This window comes from Caretta caretta, chromosome 1, assembly GCF_965140235.1.
Source record: "Caretta caretta isolate rCarCar2 chromosome 1, rCarCar1.hap1, whole genome shotgun sequence".
Lineage (NCBI taxonomy): Eukaryota > Metazoa > Chordata > Testudines > Cheloniidae > Caretta > Caretta caretta.
The window spans coordinates 252,241,129-252,259,321 of record NC_134206.1 but is presented as its reverse complement, the minus strand read 5'-3'; the positions used below and the strand labels follow the sequence as shown (position 1 = coordinate 252,259,321).

General features: G+C 42.8%; 1 protein-coding gene across 3 annotated transcripts in view; it reads right to left on the bottom strand.

Annotated features, from left to right (window-relative positions):
* Window positions 1–17,169, bottom strand: part of DRAM1 (DNA damage regulated autophagy modulator 1) — a 37,845-nt gene extending 20,676 nt beyond the window's left edge. The window contains exons 1-3 of one of the 3 annotated variants that reach the window (XM_048831307.2): window positions 16,335–17,169; window positions 6,320–6,387; window positions 495–637 (exon numbers count right to left, since the gene is read on the bottom strand). In XM_048831307.2, the coding sequence (XP_048687264.1) occupies window positions 495–637; window positions 6,320–6,387; window positions 16,335–16,465 (342 nt within the window). In that variant the 5' untranslated portion in view covers window positions 16,466–17,169. The other 2 variants (XM_075123129.1, XM_048831317.2) reach the window with 2 other exon arrangements.
* Between the last annotated feature and the right edge of the window lie 1,024 nt (window positions 17,170–18,193).

Below are 18,193 nucleotides of genomic sequence, written 5' to 3'. Positions count from 1 at the left end.
GATCACTTGTTTCACTAGAGTGATAACTTGCAGACTGGTGCTATTTACACCCTGTCTTTACCTGTGAATAAGGCCTATCCTGTACTCAAGAAGGTTTTGCCAGTATATCTAGACCAGCAAACCTACCTGGTGTAACTTATATCAGCAAAGCAGTCCTGATATTAGAATAGTAGAATAAGCTAAACAGGTAAAAGCACTTTTATGCCAGTATAACTATGTCTACACTAGAGCTTTTGAAGGAATAGAAATGTCACCAAAAAAATCACACCCTTAACCGATACTGCTATACAGGCAAAAGTTTCTAGTGTAGACGTGGCCTTAAGAGAGTTAGGAACCAAATATTTCCTTTGAAAGACTAGTGGAACAAGATGGAAGTAAAACATTGTTTTTCATGTTAATTTACTGATCCATAAATACAGCATTAACCATTTAAATCTATAATTTTTATGGTTAAAACTTTTAAAATTAGATTTGTGATTAAAATTGGACCATACCTGAAAATTTGCAACAATGCCCATTCCAATACAGCCCAGCAATCCAATACATAATGTAATTAAGTTACATGAAGGATTCATAAAATGTGATGATTCGTTTTGCTTCTCTATTATTAAATATCTGATGTACATTGTAGCTGCACCTAAAAACAGAAAGAAAAAAAACACCCCAAAACATTTATTTTCATTTACCATGCAATTATATTATCCTTTTTCATTTTCTTTGGTGAAATTACACATACATTTACAAAATTCACTTAAAACCACTATGCACTGAATTACATCTTCTCTAATTCTACTGTGATGGGAGTGGGAATGGGGACTAAAAAGTAGTAAGTTCTACATGTATTATTTTCAGATGCTATTCTGAAGGGGTCTCCTCAATACTATCTTCCCCAGTTGCCCCCATAAATTACTTTGGGACAATTTAGGAAACAGGGTCATTTCAGTCCCATTACAATTTGGATTTTAGAGAGCAGAGAATGTTGACAACCATGCAGCCAGCATCAAGATTTTAGTCAGGAAGAGGGGATGGAAGAGGATAAAGTATGGGCCAGATCAGACGAGGAACATTCACATAAAGAATCTGACACATCAGAAAAGGGCAGACAAATAAACAGTGACACGTTTTTAAAGTGCTTGTACACAAATGTTAGAAGTCTAAATAATAAGATGGGTGAACTAGAGTGCCTCATGTTAAAGGAGGATATAATAGGCATCACAGAAACCTGGTGGAGTGAGGACAATCAACGGGACACAATCACTCCGGGGTACAAAATATATCGGAAGGACAGAACAGGTTGTGAAGTGGGGGAGGAGGGGTGGCACTATATGTGAAAGAAAATGTAGAATCAAATGAAATAAAAATCTTAAATGAATCCACATGTTCCATAGAATCTCTATGGATAGTAATTCCATGCTCTAATAAGAATATAACAGTAGGGATCTATTATCGATCACCTGACCAGGACAGTGATAGTGACGATAAATGCTAAAGGGAGATTAGAGAGGCTATCAAAATGAAAAACTCAATAATAGTGGGGAATTTCAATTATCCCCATATTGACTGGGTACATGTCACCTCAGGACGAAATGCAGAGACAAAATTTCTCAATGCTTTAAATGACTGCTTCTTGAAGGAGCTGGTACAGGAACCCACAAGGGGAGAGAGAACCCACAACTCTCGATCTAGTCCTGAGTGCAGCGCAGGATCTGGTCCAAGAGGTAACTATAACAGGACCGCTTCGAAATAGTGACCATAATATAATAACATTTAACATTCCTGTGGTGGGAAGAATACCCCAACAGCCCAACACTGTGGCATTTAATTTCAGAAAGGGGAACAATGCAAAAATGAGGAGGTTAGTTAAACAGAAATTAAAAGGTACAGTGACTAGAGTGAAATCCCTGCAAGCTGCATGGACACTTTTCAAAGACACCATAATAGAGGCTAAACTTAAATGTATACCCCAAATTAAAAAATACAGTAAAAGAACTAAAGAAGAGCCACCGTGGCTTAACAACCATGTAAAAGAAGCAATGAGAGATAAAAAGGCATCTTTTAAAAAGTGGAAGTCAAATCCTAGTGAGGTAAATAGAAAGGAGCATAAACACTGCCAAATTAAATGTAAAAACGTAATAAGAAAAGCCAAAAAGGAGTTTGAAGAATAGCTAGCCAAAAACTCAAAAGGTAATAATAAAATGTTTTCTAAGTACATCAGAAGCAGGAAGCCTGCTAAACAACCAGTGGGGCCCCTGGACGATCGAGATACAAAAGAAGCACTTAAAGACGATAAAGTCATTGCAGAGAAACTAAATGAATTCTTTGCTTCAGTCTTCATGGCTGAGGATGTTAGGGAGATTCCCAAACCTGAGCCGTCTTTTGTAGATGACAAATCTGAGGAATTGTCACAGATTGAAGTGTCACTAGAGGAGGTTTTGGAGTTAATTGAAAAACTTAACAGTAACAAGTCACCGGAACCAGATGGCATTCACCCAAGAGTTCTGAAAGAACTCAAATGTGAAATTGCGGAACTATTAACTATGGTTTGTAACCTGTCCTTTAAATCAGCTTCTGTACCCTATGACTGGAAGATAGCTAATGGAACGCCAGTATTTAAGAAGGGCTCTAGAGGTGATCCTGGCAATTACAGACCGGTAAGTTTAACGTCAGTACCGGGCAAATTAGTTGAAACAATAGTAAAGAATAAAATTGTCAGACACATAGAAGAACATAAATTGTTGCGCAAAAGTCAACATGGTTTCTGTAAAGGGAGATCATGTCTTACTAATCTAATAGAGTTCTTTGAGGGGGTCAACCAACATGTGGACAAGGGGGATCCAGTGGACATAGTGTACTTAGATTTCCAGAAAGCCTTTGACAAGGTCCCTCACCAAAGGCTCTTATGTAAATTAAGTTGTCATGGGATAAGAGGGAAGAGCCTTTCATGGATTGAGAACTGGTTAAAAGACAGGGAACAAAGGGTAGAAATAACTGATAAATTTTCAGAATGGAGAGGGGTAACTAGTGGTGTTCCCAAGGGTCAGTCTTAGGACCAATCCTATTCAACCTATTCATAAATGATCTGGAGAAAGGGGTAAACAGTGAGGTAGCAAAGTTTGCAGACAATACTAAACTGCTCAAGATCGTTAAGAGCAAAGCAGACTGTGAAGAACTTCAAAAAGATCTCACAAAACTAAGTGATTGGGCAACAAAACGGCAAAAGAAATGTAATGTGGATAAATGTAAAGTAATGCACATTGGAAAAAATAACCCCAACTATACATACAATATGAGGGGGGCTAATTTAGCTACAACTAATCAGGAGAAAGATCTTGGAGTCATCATGGATAGTTCTCTGAAGTTGTCCACGCAGTGTGCAGCGGCAGTCAAAAAAGCAAATGGGATGTTAGGAATCGTTAAAAAAGGGATAGAGAATAAGATGGAGAATATCTTATTGCCCTTATATAAAGCCATGGTATGCCCACATCTTGAATACTGCATACAGATGTGGTCCCCTCACCTCAAAAAAGATATACTGGCATTAGAAAAGATACAGAAAAGGGCAACTAAAATGATTAGGGGTTTGGAACGGGTCCCATATGAGAAGAGATTAAAGAGGCTAGGACTTTTCAGCTTGGAAAAGAGGAGACTAAGAGGGGATATGATAGAGGTATATAAAATCATGAGTGGTGTGGAGAAAGTGAATAAAAAGAAGTTATTTACTCGTTCCCATAATATAAGAATTAGGGGCCATTGAATGAAATTAATGGGTAGTAGGTTTAAAACAAATAAAAGGAAGTTCTTCTTCACTCAGCGCACAGTCAACCTGTGGAACTCCTTGCCTGAGGAGGTTGTGAAGGCTAGGACTATAACAGGGTTTAAAAGAGAACTGGATAAATTCATAGAGGTTAAGTCCATTAACGGCTATTAGCCAGGATGGGTAAGGAATAGTGTCCCTACCTTCTGTTTGTCAGAGGGTGGAGATGGATGGCAGGAGAGAGATCACTAGATCATTACCTGTTAAGTTCACTCCCTCTGGGGCACCTGGCATTGGCCACTGTCAGTAGACAGGATACTGGGCTGGATGGACCTTAGGTCTGACCCAGTATGGCCATTCTTATGTTCTTAAGAAAGGTTATGACAGGGAGATGAGCACTAAGTTGGAAGATGGACAGTTTATTAGACTTTAGTCTGCCCTGATAGATATCTATATTCGGGAACCACATCTGTTAATGACCAGCATATAGTTTCTTTGTTGGATGTAACAGGAAAAAAAGTGCACCCAACTATGTCATCAGAAATTGTTCTTAACTCTTGGGGCCCAATTCTGACTAGCCCTTGCCATAAGATCCCTCCAAACTAGTGTATACAGATATTTTTTGCCAAAATATCACTATCTTTAGGCTCTTATACTCAATCTATAGGCCCTAATACTCAATTAATTCCTATCAGAGATCTATTTACATATGAAAATTGACTGCATCAGAGAACTGCATTATAACAGGAGTGGGTCAATATGTTGTAAATCGGGCTCTGAAAAGAACAGTATAACAACACAGTTCATAACTCAGGTCTTGTCTACATAGGGAAGAACAAATCATACAGTGTTATACACAATTTCCCCAACACAGTAAACTTGCCTATGCAGATAGGCACTTAGAGGTGATATAATTGGAGAAGGAGGTTGTGTATAGACACCATTTTGGGGTTGGGGAACATATATGCTTAAATATACAGGCCTAGATTCTCCGCTCCATCAGATGAGAGGAGGGTGCGCAGTCAGTTGCAGTTCCTTGATTCAGGACCGCCTGGCCCCGCTGCAAGATTCCTGACGGATCGGACAGGGTGGATTGATTTAAATCAAAGCAATTTAAATCACTGATTTTGATCATGATTTTAATTAGCAAGCAGGAAACCTGGATTCAAATAATCAAATGTGTTTTGCATTTGTACTTTTTAGTTAATTTCATAAGACAGATTGATTCAAATTGGTGGTAACCACTGAAACATGTCAATTTACAACTAAATATAGCCTTTATACTAAATTGGTTCTTCTTTTTGTGCACCAGGAGAATACATTATATCTATACACATTTAAGTAATTACATAGCTTAAACTTACATTTATTCAGATTCTTATTTTTTACATTTATATTATGTTAGAAAATAGTTATTTACTAGATGATAACTAATTTTTACTTGTAATCTGTGTCAATCTATTTGAATGGATATTCAAATTCAATTAAAAGTACACAAAACCGGCATTTTTAAATGTGTTGGATACATTTAAAAAGTTGATCAAAATGTTTATCAAAACATGTTTTTACATTTAAAACTAACTTATTTATTAAAGGAAGTATTGCCTGCAGTTCGTGAATTGAATGTTTCTGTTCACCATGTCCTTCAAGATTTTAGAACTAGTAGAGCTCATTCTCTCACACCTGTTTTTATTCATAAATTGGAAGAGGATAAAAAGCTCTCCTGCTTTTTCAACTCCCTTTTGAATGAACTAGTCATTGAACTGAACTAGTTGAATACACTGAAATGATGAAAATATTTTCTCTGCACCTGCAGAAGAGGCCACTGCTATCAAAAGCTGGTATAGCGTGTCAACAAATTCTGGTTCCAGGTGCTTAGCCAGTGACTTCAACCATTTCAGTTATTTCACTTTCTTTGAAACAGCAAATATGCAGCTTAATTTCCTTTTTGTATTTAATTTAAATTATTTTAATAGATTATAGTAAGTTTAGGCCTCAACATAGGTTGTCAATTTCAAATGTTATTTTGAATAGATTTATTTTTTTTAACTAAACCTATATTTAATTTAAATTTTTAAAAATCAGATATTTAAAAAAAAATCAAAATCACTGATTTTTATCCAACCTGTTAAGGAACCTTATGCCAGTGGAAGACCAGGCATAGCTGAGCCCACACCACTGTTCTACCACACCTCTCCTGGTTCCACACCCACCCTGGCCCCTCCTTTCCCTTATACTATGGGTTGTGGTGGGGAGCAACTGGTGCAACCAGATTTATATCAGCCGACAGTTTTCTTCCACTGGTCATTTCTAGCTGCTTTAAGGCCACTTTGCACTGATTAAGTGGTCTTAGTAGACCAGAGAATTGATCCATACCATACACTCACTGACCCCAAAGTGGCACTCTGCAGTTCCCTCTATAGTGTTCTGGAGTAGGCTCTCTGCAGTATTTTGTGGGGACTGGAATAGGGACAACCAGCACTCATCCTACTTCTAGATCCAGGTTCTCTGATATTCAGACAGAATTTGCCCCTTAATATGCTCAGACCAAATACCCATACATACCTAAAAATGCTGAAATATTAATCATAAACCCAAATATGCCACTTTCTGGAGGTTTTGTTCCTGTGTCACTAAAACAAGAAGAACAAAAAAGTTAGTTCATGAAGCTTGTAAGATTCAAGTCCTCAATTATACAATTCCCTAAAAGAAATGTCATTTGTATGTAGTTTTATTTTAAGAAGACAGACATTTAAACAAGGAAATATAATGTCCTCTGTTGCCTGTCTAAGGCTTTACTGGTCGAACTGAATGTTTATTTTTGGGTGAAAAAACTGTTATCTTACAATAGAATACAGTCTCTGGGCTATATCCCTCCCGCAATTCATCACTCATACAGACCTGTGATGACCTGGAGTTACACAAAAGGTATCTATGAACAGCAGCTAATTAGAAGGACATTGGTGAACTTTACGGAGGATGGCACTGTCAATGCCATTTTATATGTCAATTGCCAGCTAAGCTAGTACTGTAGTTAAGACGTCAATCGACAGTATGCAGGCTTGTGGGAACATATGGTTCTGTGTTGGACTGTTGGATCCTACAGATGGTTCTGCTATCAAAGGGCAGAGTTGTACTCTGATTCACACCCCAGTCCTCAGTATCCTGCTCTCCCTACATGTGTGGCTCTGCCTTTGACGATAAAAGGACGGAGCAGCTACATTAAAATGATAGAACTGAAGGGCCCCAATTCTCCTTTCATTTACATAGTAAAAATCAGGACTAACTCCATTGAAATCAGTGATATTATATGAATGTAAAACTGCTGTAAAGTGAAAGGAGAATCAAGACTACAGCACACTGTTAACATTCAAACCTGCAACTGGTTCAAAACATAAGCTCTGCAATTTTCCCTCCTTAGCTTGCTATTGTGTTTAGTAAAACAATTTTATTAGAGGCACTTTAGTAAGGTAGTTTCTGCTATATCCACACAAGTCTTCTCTTCAGGAATACATGGGTGCTGGAACTAGGGGTGCGTGCCACACTCCCTGGCTTGAAGTGGTTTCCATCATACACATGGTTCACAGTTTGGTTCAATGGCTCTCAGAACCCCGACTATAAAAATTGTTCCAGCACCCCTGCAGCAATATGGTTGTCATTTAATGGCAAAAATGTCAAGGTTCTTGCTAAAATTCTAGGAATAAATAAATGTAGGTTTTACAGTATACATATAGACAGGTTTCAGAGTAACAGCCGTGTTAGTCTGTATTCGCAAAAAGAAAAGGAGTACTTGTGGCACCTTAGAGACTAACCAATTTATTTGAGCATGAGCTTTCGTGAGCTACAGCTCACTCGGATGCATCCGATGAAGTGAGCTGTAGCTCACGAAAGCTCATGCTCAAATAAATTGGTTAGTCTCTAAGGTGCCACAAGTACTCCTTTTCTTTTTGAGTATACATATAATTATAGTACACTAAACAATATACACCATAATGATCCTTGCTGGTATTGCACATTGAACAATTATCATGCACACTGTGAAGAGAGTTGTCACTTTGGATGGGCTATTACCAGCAGGAGAGTGAGTTTGTGTGTGGGGGGGTGGAGGGTGAGAAAACCTGGATTTGTGCTGGAAATGGCCCAACTTGATGATCACTTTAGATAAGCTATTACCAGCAGGACAGTGGGGTGGGAGGAGGCATTGAACAAGCAGTTCACTTAAGTGATGTGTACTCCCTGCTCTCCTTCCACTTTTCTTACTGGTTATCTTCTTGAAAGGAGCCACCAATTCACCTACTCAGTAATTTTGAGAAGCCTTCATTCTTGTAACCACTGATGTGACAAACAATTCCTTATTTTATTGTGATAGAAAGAAAAGGTGTCAAACGCCCAGAAAACTAATATAGAATATTGAATTGTACTTAGATTCCCTCTATTCTGCCACTTCCATTTATTTACAACCAAATTTTCAAAAATGGCCACTGACTTGGCTGCTTCAAGTTTTTGACTGCCCAACTTGGTTTAATTTTCATTAGTATTGAGCATCTGAAGTTCCCATTGACTTCAACTGAAATTGTGGGTGCTCAACACCACTCCCTCAAATCAGGCATCCTAAAAAGCCAAGGCACCCCAAGTCAGTGGCCGTTTTTAAAAAAAGTTTGGCCATCTTGTTTACTTCAAGTAGGAAGACTGGAAATAGACCTTCAAAATTAAATCGGAGAATCACAATCTCCCTCTGCCCCCAAATGATTGATGTGCATAGTCTGTCTATCACTTCCTTGCAAATTAGGCTAGCTGGTCAAGAATGGCAAGAAACTAGATGGATACATTGAAGATAGTGATGTGAGTCCTTTTCTTTGTGAAGTTGTTGTAATGAATACTGAAAACATCCATACTGACTCCCAGCACATATGGATAAAAATTCTAATAGGGTTCAGAGAGCAATAGCTTGGGAGACTTCAGCATTTAATCAGTATCTTAGAGTTTGTACAGCCTCTCAGGACAATGTTAAGATTTTCTATTCATCTTATCTTCTAGTTATTATGCTCGTTCAAGTCAAAGACTTGCTACAGCACATACTTTTTAATAATCACACATTCCTTACCTGACAGTGAACCTGGTAAAAACAATAAAGTTGCCTCAATTTCACATTTAATAGTGTAGGTGTATTTGAAATCTTTGCTTTAATTATCAAGGCCTTTTTAACCTTGAATTTTTGATATTTTCCTCATGAGCCTGGAGTAGTTTTATAAAAACGGCAGAAAACTTACTTCCAAAGTGAGCCACTTCAGACAATTCTGAAGTACTTCTGCAAATTAGAAACTGCTCTATGCAAGCCAAGTACTGAACCGTGGTTACTTCAAAGCCTTTGAAGAGCTTCAGGTGAGAAAGGAATGGAATCTGCACACGTGAAGTACGCAGTAATTTGAAATTCTGGGAACACTTCACATTTTAAGAGCAGTCCAAATAATTTTAAATTGTACTGAGCTCCACTCATTATTGAATTAAAGCTGTCTTAAATTAAATTTTATAGAGTTCTACAGTTTCAAGCAAACTCAGTGCTGTATATACTCAAATATGTACGGTATTTAAAAAGGATTGTTTTTTCATACCACAATATCATAGGCACATCTACAATGTAACCATAAGGTACAGTACTGGATTTTCAGGGACAAAATCATGTTAAATTCTATACTTTTCACCATACAGAATAAAACTAACATGAAATGAAACCTTAAAATGCATAACTGATGTTTTCAGGATCACTATTGTAGATATTTTACACAAATGATTTGCTTTAGCCTATAGTTGAGAAAGATTTAAAATGAAATTACATTCATCATATAGAAATTTTTAAATGGAAAAAACTATATAGCGCATATGAAACAAAACCTGCTATTAATTTAATTTACAATAACGTACAGGTAAAGGTAACCCACTGTGGATAAAATGAGGGAATTAGCGAGAAATTATAATATTAATGTTTAAGATTTCCACTCAGAACTCTGCTGAATCAAATATTATTTTGAAGTGTATGGAGGTGAAAGCGAACGAATATTTAAGATCCAAAATATTTACACTCACTGTCAGAAAATACCTTATATGCCTACTATAAAGTCAAATTCTTCTGCTTCAAAATGAAATCCCAACATTTATCATCACAAGGAATTGGCATGATATACTTCCATACTATGACATTCATTGATCCAAAAAGTACCATCTTGCAGAAAATATCCTTAGGAGTCTGACTGAGTATTTAAGCCACCAAGTTAAAAATGAGCCAGAAAATTCAACCCAGTACATCCTACTGAATGACTTCAAGCTTTTTTGTAAAGATCAGTTTAGATTCTGAGCAGCATAAAGAAAAGGACTCACCACCCATCCTACATCCACTCCCCATTTTAGGTTCTGTATATGATAGACTGTGAAGTCCTGTTAGCAGTTTCCTACCGACTGTGTTTAAGCAGTTTGCTAGAAAGATATTAACATAGGTGTCCTGGCCAGTGTAGACAAGGCCTATGTCTTAACATATCTGTTATATCATAAAGAAATACAACTGAAATAGCTATGAGTGGACATATATTGGGTATTTATGAAATAAAAATGATTATAACTGAAAACTTGAATCAAACCTGTTAATATCTTGCTTTGTCTAACTGGAACTCCCCTTTCAAGAGAATTAGTTCATTTTTTAATATCCAGTAAATAAGCCAAGACTGGCATATTGCACAATTGAAATATCTTGCAACATTCTTCCCCTTTCACTTTAATTATGCTAACTTATGGCTAAATCCCCTGATTAAGCTAGTTATTAAACTAAAGGAATGAAGCAAGTACTAAACAGTGTAACAATGTGTTACAGCTGTTTTGCAAGAATCACAATATCATCCTGAAGAGCACAGAACGCTGAATCAGTCATCTATCAAAATCAGTTGAGTTCATAACTATTAAAAGATTGTATGCCAAATTTTGCTGCATGTCCTGTTCCACCAATGCAATTCTATGATGCTCTGAACTGACAGGGCATATTTTCTGAAGGGGTTTCCTGAGTATGTATTTATTCAAAATCTTAGACATATCAAGATTATAAAGTCTGGTCTTTCCTAGTTTTATTGAAGGATCTCCTGGAAGATAGAAGGATATTTAATGTGAGACCTTAACACCTTCACTGAAGGGTAAAGGCGTTGAATCTATAACTTAGGCCTAATCTCCATACACTTCTTGTACTGATATAACTATGTCAGTTAGGAGTGTGATTTTTTTTTTAAAAACCAAAAGTTATACCAGCACAATGCCCATTGTGGATACAGTTATACCACTGTAAAAGTGGTTTAAGTTTAAATTGGTGTATCTTATTTCCCTTCCATTGGGGGGAGGGGGAAGAGCTATACTAGAATAAACACCTTTACACCAGTAATACTGTGTCCACACTAGGGGGATTGTACTGCTTTAGCTATACTGGTATAGTTTACTCCTGGGGGAATTCTGCACCACTCTGCAATGTAGAATTTTGCAGAAATTAATGTTGTGCATGCAGAATTTCCTTTCCCCACACAGAAATGGGCTGCAGTGCTGCTAGCCGCCACTAGGGACAACTGGATGCGGCAGAGCTGGGTTATTTGCAGCTGGGCTCTGGGGGCAAAGAGGGTGTGGGATCTGGGTTGAGGTCACCCCATGGTTGAACTCTGGGGAGCAGGGTTTTGGGTGTATTGGCTGGGGGGCCCCACAGGTGGGCTCTGGGGAGGAGGGGTTGTGGGTGTCTGCCCCCCGGATGGGCTCGGAGGGCGGGGGGAAAGGGGGCAGAGAAACAGGAACTAGGTTGTCAAAGGGGTTTCTTTAACACTCTACTCCGGGGGGGAATGTGTGTGTGTGTCTGTATTGTTACAGACATACTTGCTGACAGGTATTTTGAAATAAATTACCAAAATAATTGAAACTGTCATGATTATGTAGTGTTATTTTAACAAATAAAATTTGCAGAATTTTTAACTTCTTGGCACAGAACTTTTATTTTTTTGGTGCAGAATGGCCCCAGGAGTATATAGTTACAGCAGTACAATTTTTGCGTTTGCAAAGCCAAAGGCTTCCTGGACTCAGAATGCCACTGAAGTTAAATAGGTGTAAATAAATACACAATGTTGTTTTAAATGGAATAAATATCTCTTCCCCTCTTAATTAGTATTATGTATTATTTGAATTGCAGTTGCCTCTAGAGCAGGGGTCGGCAGGCGAGCCCGTTTTTAATGGCACACTGCTGCCTGCCGGGTCCCAGTCGCTGGCCCCGCTCAGCCCGCTGCTGAACCCAGGCTGGTACCCCGGCAGGCAGCAGCATGCCATTAAAAATCCTGCCCGCCCCGCTCTTCTCCCGCCCCGCAGGATGAAGAAGCTTGGTCCTGCCGGCTGCTGCTGCAGGGCAGGCAAGCTCCCCCCTCCCCCGCTTCTTCCCCCAGCATGCTGCGTTCCTGCCCCTCCTCCTCTCCCTCCCTGCCACCGATCAGCTGATGGCCCTTGTGTGGGAGGGGGAGAAGAGGAGCTGTTCTGGGGAGGAGGCGGAGAAGAGGTGGGGACGGGGCCTTGGGGAAGGGGGGTGGAATCAGGGCATATCCCCTCCAGCCCCCTGCCATGAGCCACTCTGGGCAGGGGGCTAGGAGCACCCCCATGACCCCAGCCCACACTCCCAGCCCCCTGCCCTGAGCCCTGCACCCCCTCACACACACCCAGCCCCCTGCCCTGAGCCCTGCACCCCGCTCACACACACCCCAGCCCTCCGCCCTGATCCCTGCACCCCACTCACACACACCCCAGCTCCCTGCCCTGATCCCTGCACCCCGCTCACACACACCCCAGCCCCCTGCCCTGATCCCTGCACCCCGCTCACACACACCCCAGCCCCCTGCCCTGATCCCTGCACCCCGCTCACACACACCCCAGCTCCCTGCCCTGATCCCTGCACCCTGCTCACACACACCCCAGCCCCCTGCCCTGAGCCCTGCACCCCGCTCACACACACCCCAGCCCTCATCCCTGCACCCCACACACACCCAGCCCTCTGCCCTGAGCCCTGCAACCCCCTCACACACACCTAGCCCTCTCCCCTGACCCCTGCACCCCCAACACACCCCAGCCCTGACTCCTGCACCCCCCACACATACCCAGCCCCCTCACACCCCATGTCCTAACTCTTGCATGCCCCACATTCCCACCCCCACCCCTCGCACGAAATGGGAGCTGCCCAGGTAAGCACTCCACACCCAAACCTCTTGCCCCAACCCTGAGCCCACTCCCTCATTCTAGCTCCTGGCCAGACCCTGCACTCCAACCCTTAGCTTGCTCCTTCACCCCCAGCCCTGTGCTCAGTGCACTCCCACCCTCAGCTCAGTGCAGAGAGAGGACGAGAATGGGCTAGAACCAGGAAGAAGGTAAGTAACCACTCTATGTGAGCAGGGTCAAGATCCCAGACCGGCAGTGGGCTGAGCAGGGCTGGCAGCCAGGACCCTGGCTGGCAGGACCCAGCAGACGGAACCCCAGACGGGCAGCGGGCTGAGTGGCAGCGGGCTGAGCAGCTCAGCCCGCTGCCAGTCTGGGGTCCCAGCCGCCAGCTCCGCTCAGCCTGCTGCCGGTCTGGGGTTCTGGCTGCCGGCCCCTTGCCAGCCAGGGTCCCGGCCGCAGGCCCCGCTCAGCATGCTGCCAGCCTAGGTGAACGGAACCCCAGGCTGGCAATGGGCTGAGCGGGCCAGCAGCATAAGATCAGCATTTTAATTTAATTTTAAATGACGCTTCTTAAACATTTCAAAAACCTTGTTTACTTTATATTATATAACTATTGTCGTATGTATAGACTTATAGAGAGAGACCTTCTAAAAAACATTAAAATGTATTACTGGCATGCGAAACCGTAAATTAAAGTGAATAAATGAAGATTTGGCACACCACTTCTGAAAGGTTGCTGACCCCTGCTCTAGAGGCTCCGATCAGGGCCCCAATTTTGCTATGCAGGGTACATACATACGTGTAATTTAAAATACCCAAGTCTCTGTCCCAAAGAGTTTACACTCTTAGAGCCTAATCCTACAAACATTTAAGCACAGAAACAATTAAAGATAAGCATGCAAATATTTACAGGAGCAGGGCCCATATATTAAGACAATAAATGGAGAAAAACTGATGAATCAGGGAGAAGAGTGGGAAGAACAAGGTAAACAGTTACATGATTGTGTTTGTTATAAGAAGCAACAGTCACTTAGCCCTGGTCTACGCTTAAAAGTTTTACTGGTATAACTATTTTAGTTAGTGATGTGGGGTTTCTTTTACCCAAACAGTTATGCCTGTAAAAGCCCTAGTGTGAACACAGTTATATTTGTAAAAAGGTGATTTAGACCTGGATAATTATTCCTCTTCCCATATGGGAATAGCTATACCATTGTAAACACCTTTATACCAACATAAGTGTGTCCACACCTCGGTGTTGTACCACTTTAACAATACAGGTATAGGTAAAGCGATACAACTTTCTCATGAACATAAGCCAATGGGACCTGATCTAAAGACCACTGAAATCCAAGTCCATGAGAAGCTCTCTATTGACTTCAGTGGGCTTTGGATGGGGGGCAAGACTTTTAAAGGTATACTGTATAGGCATCTAAAGATGCAGATAGGTATGCAGTGGCATTTTCAAAAATACCTAGACACCTAACTCCCATGAGGTTAGGAGCCTTGGAAAATCCTGCTAGGTGCCGATCTGCATCTTTAGGCACCTAAATATCTTTTAAGTTCAAGCCCAAGGCCCTTAATGAGTCATCTTTCTTGTATCAGAGGGGTAACAGTGTTAGTCTGTATCCACCAAAACAACGAGGAGTCCAGTGGCACCTTAAAGACTAATAGATTTATTTGGGCATACGCTTTCGTGGGTAGCTTATGCCCAAATAAATCACCTGTATCTGTAATTTTCACTCCATGCATCTGAAGAAGTGGGCTTTTTACCCACAAAAGCTTATGCCCAAATAAATCTGTTAGTCTTTAAGGTGCCACCGGATGCCTCCTTTTTCATCTTTCTTGTGTCTTTTGATGTCATCATTTATACCACTTCTCCAGTTTTCACCATGGCCCCAAACTAGCAAACTCTTACACATGTGAGTAACTTTATGTGTTTACAGTAGTCTCATGAAACTACTCATGTCCACAAAGGTACATAAGTATTTTCAGGATTGGGGCCATAGTCTTCCAGCCTAAACAGGATTTGAAATATATATTAAAAAAAACACAAGCAGGGGAGGGGGAAAAACTATACAACCCCTACTGCCCCACACTGCCTTTTAGATTCTATTTACACACCATAAAGGAAAAAAGGGAACAAATGCATTTCTCCCCTTTGCCAGTCACTTTTAACCTTCTAGGAACTAAATCAAAATAATTATTCTCCAAAATATTCAGATATTAAATATGAATAAAGTCAAAACTATGAGTAATTGTATTTTACTTAACTGTACTTGAATATTGAAAGTAGAAAATAAAATATAATATTTTAAGACATTTCACACACATGCCCTCCCATCCCTTTCTGATGTACAGTAATGACTTTTATCCCCCATCTAGTTTAATTATAAGAATGCTAAGTTATCAGGAAAAGAGAGAAACAAACATTGCCATAAAAATTGCTTCAGTCTTGGTTCAGTAACCCAACACATAAACAAAGATGACATTTAAAAGACATCCTCTAAAAGACCCGGCCATGAAAATATCAGATTCTGGGCTCTCTACACAGACTATAAATACTGCAGGACACCAGCTCTTAAATAAGGTCAGACTCTCTCTAGATCCTTGAACCACGTTGTTGCTCTTTGGGTCCAAATAGTGCTATCATGGCACAGGTAAAACTCCCAATACCCGAGAGAGTTTTACCAGGATAAGTAGGACACTGCAGGGGCTTGGGCCTAGGGGAGGCTTGCTTAACCCCTGTTCTGCAGTCATGAAGGAAGCAGGACTCGCGAGAAGCATGACTGGTATAAGGAGAGCGGTCCTGCCTCCCCCGCGTCCAAAGGGCTCTACTCTATGCTATGGGTGGGGGGCCCTGTTGCAATACGTGGTTCCTTCCTCCCGCTGGGGGCAAGCAGCCACCCCGGGGACCAGCCTCTGCTCTAGGACGAGACCAACTTCCCTGCCTCTCTCTCCTCGGCAGGAAGAGCAGGATTCTTCTCCTTTCCGTTGAGGTGTCAGCGCAGTGGCCTTCCCTGCCCCCACCCCGCCAGCTTCTAAAACCTCAGCCCCTTCCCCCCCCTGCACCCTCCCCCCTTCCCCAGCCACCTGGGCTGCGGGCTCAACTGCTTCTCCCCACTCCAGCCCTCCGCCCACCTGGCTGCAGCCTGCTCTCCCCAGCCACCTGGGCTGCAGCCTCCACCGGTTTCCCCCCACTCCAGCCCTCCGGTCTCCTGGCAGCCTCCAATATTACCTCCCAGATCCCAGCCCCCATTTTCGCTGCCCCTTACCCGAGGGCTGCTACCTCGGAGCCCTGCGGCTCTGCAACCTGGGGGCAAGCCCCGGCCTCTGCCCCGCCCCTCCAGCGAGCAGGGCAGGGGGCTCCCACCTGATGTAGGGGACAAGCGGCTCCACGTGCCCGCCTAGCACGGCGATCATATAGGAGATGATGAAGGCGGCCGAGGACCAGCAGACGAGCAGCGCGGGGATGAAGGCCACTCCCGGCATGAAGCACAGCATCCTGCCCCGGGGGCCCGCGGCCGCAGCCCACCCCGGCCGGGCACGGGAGGCGTCGGGCAGCAGGAGCGGCCGGGCGGGGTGGAGGAGCGGGCTTTGTTACGGAGCCAGTGAAGTCACAAAGCGGATGGGACAAGGCTCAGCGGAGGAGCCACGACCGGCTGCCAGCTCCCCGCTCTCCAGAGACACCCCGAGAGAGGGTCTCCCTGCCCCGCCAGAACTGCACGGTCTGTCCCCGCCACACACACACACACACACACTGGGCGTGTTCCCCTTCTCTCGCACTCGGGGCTTCTTCGCTCTTCCTCCCCACGCAGGGCTGGCCCCGTCCCCTTACACGCACACGGGGCTAGTCCCTTCTCTCCCGCGCACAGGTCTTCCCCTCCACGGGGCTATTTCTCTTCACAGGCGCGACACACACAGGGCTGTCTCTCCCCGCACTGTCCCCTCTCACACGCAGGCACACGGGTCTATTCAGTCTCACAGCCAGGCTTAGCTATCTAGTCCTTTGGCCCCTGGCACATTCGAAAAGTAAGCCCATTCAAGGAATTGTCTCTCTCCACCCCCTCCTGACGTGGGTCTTCCTCTCTCTCTCTTATGATTTATTGGGTAATAGTGTAAAGCAGCTAGTGCTTTCGTCCCCCGCCCCCAAGTTCACACAGAGACTTCTCCCAAGCAGCGCTTCACCGTTACCGCGCGCGAGGGGAAGGTCCCCTTTCGCTTTCGTTTCTGCCCTTCACGTGGATATTGCTGCTCCTCGCTTCCCCTTTTTGTTTCCTGCACGGAGGAATTCAGGGTTGGCTGGCGTGAACGCCCCAGCAAGCCCTGACTCTCCGACTGACTGCCGCAAAGTTAGTTTTAGCATTTTTGAAGCAGACTTGCTAACTGCCCCTATCTCTAACCACCGTTATCGCCCCACTGAGAACAGAGCTGGTATAAGGAGATGAGGAGAGTAGCGAGATGATTCTTTGGGACACATCCAAATGGTAACATTTATTTTACATGAAGAGAGAGAAACACCTCAGATGTCTTCCCTCCCATCTGCCTTTCAGCTTTATGGTACAATCTTGTTATAGAATTAACTTGAGTGATCTAGTCTCCAGTTATTTCCCTTCTGTTAGCCTGTCATGATGGAGAGTAGCCACACCATCTAACAACAGGCCAGTTGCTGTAGCACCCTGGCTGGGTTAAGTAAGCGTTCCCTCAGCTGAGCCTAAGGCTAGCTAGCTCAGGCTGGGTAATGAGCCAGCTGGGCTGCAGCAGAATCACCTGTTTGGCCAGCTGCCCAACTGGCTGCAGGGAGCCAACAGGTCTCTATTTAAGAGTTGTTTCAGAGTAAGCTGTGTTCATCTGTATCTGCAAGAAAAGGAGGACTTGTGGCACCTTAGAGACTAACAAATTTATTTGAGCCTAAGCTTTCGTGAGCTACAGCTCACTTCATTGGATGCATTTTTCAGTGGAAAATACAGTGGGGAGATTTATATACATAGAGAACATGAAACAATGGGTGTTACCATACACACTGTAACGAGAGTGATCACTTAAGGTGAGCTAGTAGCAGCGGGGTGGGGGGGACCTTTTGTAGTGATAATCAAGGTGGGCCATTTCCAGCAGTTGACAAGAATGTCTGAGGAATGGTGGGTGGGGGAATAAACATGGGGAAATAGTTTTACTTTGTGTAATGACCCATCCACTCCCAGTCTCTATTCAAGCCTAAGTTAATTGTATCCA